The sequence below is a fragment of the Corylus avellana genome, chromosome ca5, assembly GCF_901000735.1.
Source record: "Corylus avellana chromosome ca5, CavTom2PMs-1.0".
NCBI lineage: Eukaryota > Viridiplantae > Streptophyta > Magnoliopsida > Fagales > Betulaceae > Corylus > Corylus avellana.
The window spans coordinates 33,047,515-33,050,875 of NC_081545.1; the positions used below are offsets into that span (position 1 = coordinate 33,047,515).

General features: G+C 36.2%; 2 protein-coding genes across 2 annotated transcripts in view; one reads left to right on the top strand and one right to left on the bottom strand.

The window, feature by feature from the left end:
• Positions 1–2,144, top strand: part of LOC132180354 (uncharacterized) — a 3,969-nt gene extending 1,825 nt beyond the window's left edge. The window contains exons 3-4 of the mRNA XM_059593146.1: positions 891–1,494; positions 1,686–2,144. Of these exons, the coding sequence (XP_059449129.1) occupies positions 891–1,494; positions 1,686–2,144 (1,063 nt within the window). The remainder of the gene's footprint in view (positions 1–890; positions 1,495–1,685) is intronic.
• Positions 2,145–2,901: 757 nt separating this feature from the next.
• The window catches only part of LOC132182189 (probable leucine-rich repeat receptor-like protein kinase At1g35710), a 3,083-nt gene continuing 2,623 nt past the window's right edge, over positions 2,902–3,361 (bottom strand). The window contains exon 3 of the mRNA XM_059595375.1: positions 2,902–3,319. Within this exon, the coding sequence (XP_059451358.1) occupies positions 2,931–3,319 (389 nt within the window). The 3' untranslated portion in view covers positions 2,902–2,930. The remainder of the gene's footprint in view (positions 3,320–3,361) is intronic.

Genomic DNA, 3,361 nt, shown 5'->3' on the forward strand with positions numbered 1-3,361 from the left:
ATTGAAAGTTCATGGGACTAAATTGAGAGATTTTGAAATTTAGGGGGGTTTATCAAATCGGGTGGAAGTTCAAGGGTTTTCAGTGAAGTTTCCCCAAATTCTTTTGACCAAAAAAAAAAAAAAAAAAAAAAACCACTCACCAGTATCTTAGTTTATGTTTGGGAGTTACATTTCTTATTTGAGGAGTGCTACGTACCACTCACCAGTACCCTATACACATCCTAAATTTGTTTCCCAAAAATTGGTTTTTAAATGAGGTCTCACTATCTCATGAGATTTATTATTTTGAGAAGTGTCACCAATTCATGAGATGGTGACACATCATATATTTAAGAATTAACTTTTAAAAAACAAATTTAGGATATGTAGTATTTATCTTCTTATTTATGGTGTAAAGCAAACAGAAGACGTAATAAGCAAAAGTATGCAGAAAGCCAAAACCCACGTTCGCATTTAAGTAGCGTTCAATCGATGCATTGAACAGAAGCAGTAATGATTTGGGACGAGACAAGAATTAATGGATTGGGTTTGAGTTAGTAATATTTAAATTATGGATTGGGTTTGAATTAGTAATATTTAACTTTATGTTTTCTTTAATAATTCAAGAGTCAAGACTATGAATTTTGTAACTCAATACATGGGCTTGGTCCAAAATTAGTCAAATTAGGATTATGGTTTGGTCGATCATTAGTCTATTTAAATGATTGCAAATTTTGTTTTAAGGTATATAACTCCTCTTTTTATTGGTGAGACTCTACCAAACTCTCTGTGGTTGACCAGTAAAACTCTGTTTCTACTTGTTATGATAATTGTTAAGTGGGATTTATCTATTTCATTGGCACCAAATTTAAGTCATCCCATGTGATATTTGCTGCATTTGATTTTTGTAGGGGTTTCTATGTTGGAACATCTTCATTAGAAGAAGGTCTCAGCATTGAACAATGTTGCACTTTCCGTGGCAGCTTTTCCAAGTTAGATGTCCGTTCAGGCAAAATCTTGTGGCAGACATTTATGTTACCAGATAACCACAACAAGACTGGAGAATATGCTGGGGCTGCTATTTGGGGAAGCAGCCCATCCATTGATGTCTCAAGAAACCATGTCTACATCGCCACTGGGAACTTGTACTCAGTTCCCTTAAATGTAAGCCAATGTCAAGAAAGGGAGAACAATCAAACGGTACCAACCCACCCAGACGAGTGTGTGGAGCCCGATAACCACTCAGAGTCAATCCTGGCGCTTGATCTACACTCTGGCAAGATCAAATGGTTTCACCAACTAGGAGGCTATGATGTATGGTTTCTTGCATGTAACAATCTTTCGACTCCTAATTGTCCGCCTGGTCCAAACCCAGATGCCGATTTCGGGGAGGCACCATTGATGCTGACAATAAATAGCAATAATAAAACTAAATTAGATATTGTTGCTGCTGTTCAAAAAAGTGGATTTGCATGGGCTTTGGATCGAAATAATGGCAACCTCATCTGGACAACAGTAAGTTAAGAAGATAATACTCTAGTGGAATCATCACTTCTTCTTTTTTTTTTAACTACTTTTTATTTTATTTTTTGTCAGAATAATGATTAAGATATATATGGACTCATCTTGTGATGGATTAAATCTTGACATCTATCTTAGAATATCATTGCCACCATATTTGCTAACTAGGATTTTGATCAATGTAGGAAGCTGGACCAGGTGGGCTTATGGGAGGGGGAACCTGGGGAGCAGCCACTGATAATAAAAGGTTATACACAAACATTGCAAACTCTGACAGCAAGAACTTCACTCTCAAACCGTCTGAGAATACCACCACCGCTGGCGGATGGGTGGCAATGGATGCGGACAATGGCCAAATCCAATGGTCCACAGCCAATCCTAGCAATGCCACCTCGGCGGGTCCTGTTACTGTGGCTAATGGGATGCTCTTCGCAGGATCCACAAACCCGAAAGGATCCATATATGCAATGGACACCAAAACTGGAGAAATTCTGTGGTCTTATGTAACAGGAGCCACCGTGTTTGGCGGCATGTCGGTGAGCGATGGATGTGTATATGTTGGCAACGGATACGTGTTCAATATTGGTTCTTTTAATCCATCCTTCACAGCTGGAACGTCACTCTTTGCCTTTTGCCTCTCATGAATATATTAAGATATATACTATAATAAGCTGAGGCATAAAACCATTCTATATCTTCCATCCGGTCCGGGCTCAATAAGAAAATGTAGACTATAATTAAATAATGAGCTAATGGATGCACTTTGTTATCCGGCCTTTTCTTTGAAAAGTTGTTATGTCCTTCACTATTTTTCTTTAATTTGTCAGCCTGATTCAAACTTCAGACGATACTGATAGCGGGCAAAGATGAACTATGTATAATTAGACTTTCTTAGGAAATTCAATAACAAAGTTTATATTCTCAGCTGGAAGAGATTGCTGCTTTATTTGACGTACAATTTCTTCACCAATTGAACTGACCTTTATTATAGTATAACATGTCCACGAATTTTGTGGGATTTGGATCGCATCATTAATTTCGTATGTTTGTGGTATTTGACCATGTAATAATTAATTCTTAAGAATAATTAATATATGTAATGAATAGGGTAAGATCGGATGTTTTCATCTTATATGTGTTTATCTCTTTTGGTGCTCCATACTGATGTGTTTATCTCTTATTGGAGGACTCAAAAGACCTAATTTGTCCCACATCCTTATAGAAATTATTATCTATTTAAGATTTCTCATATATATTTTATTAATAAGCTCAATGACTTTATATGAGAGATTACATAGAAGAAATAGACTTAATTAAAATACATATTACTAATCCCAAAACCATAAGTCCTTATTAACTGTGAGACAACAATAAGAGTCTTGATATGAAATCCTCCTTTATGCTCGTGACAATACTCAAGAACAAGCACTTCATAATTGACTGTCATCCTTGGATCCAACCAGATATATTTCTTGGTTCTTTAGCTGCCATAATGAAAGTTCATGTAAAGGCTTGGGCATTGGCTTCTTCTGAGAAAGAAATTCTTGAGATACACATTTCATTGTAGGTCGAGACTTTGGCTTGGTGTGTAAGCATGCAAATGCTATTGTAGCGACAAGGAAAATATCATGTGCAACCAAAAGATTTGGAGGTGGTAAGCGCCGGTCTAATATTTCATGTAACATCAAATTTTGAAAAGATGATGATGATAATGAAGTCAGGAGTTCTGTTGGATGTCTTCCCATTAATATTTCCAATGCCACAACTCCAAAGCTATAAACATCGCATTTTTCAGTAACTTTCATGGTATAAGCCAACTCTGCATATATAAAAACAAATTAAAACTATTAAAAATCTAAAA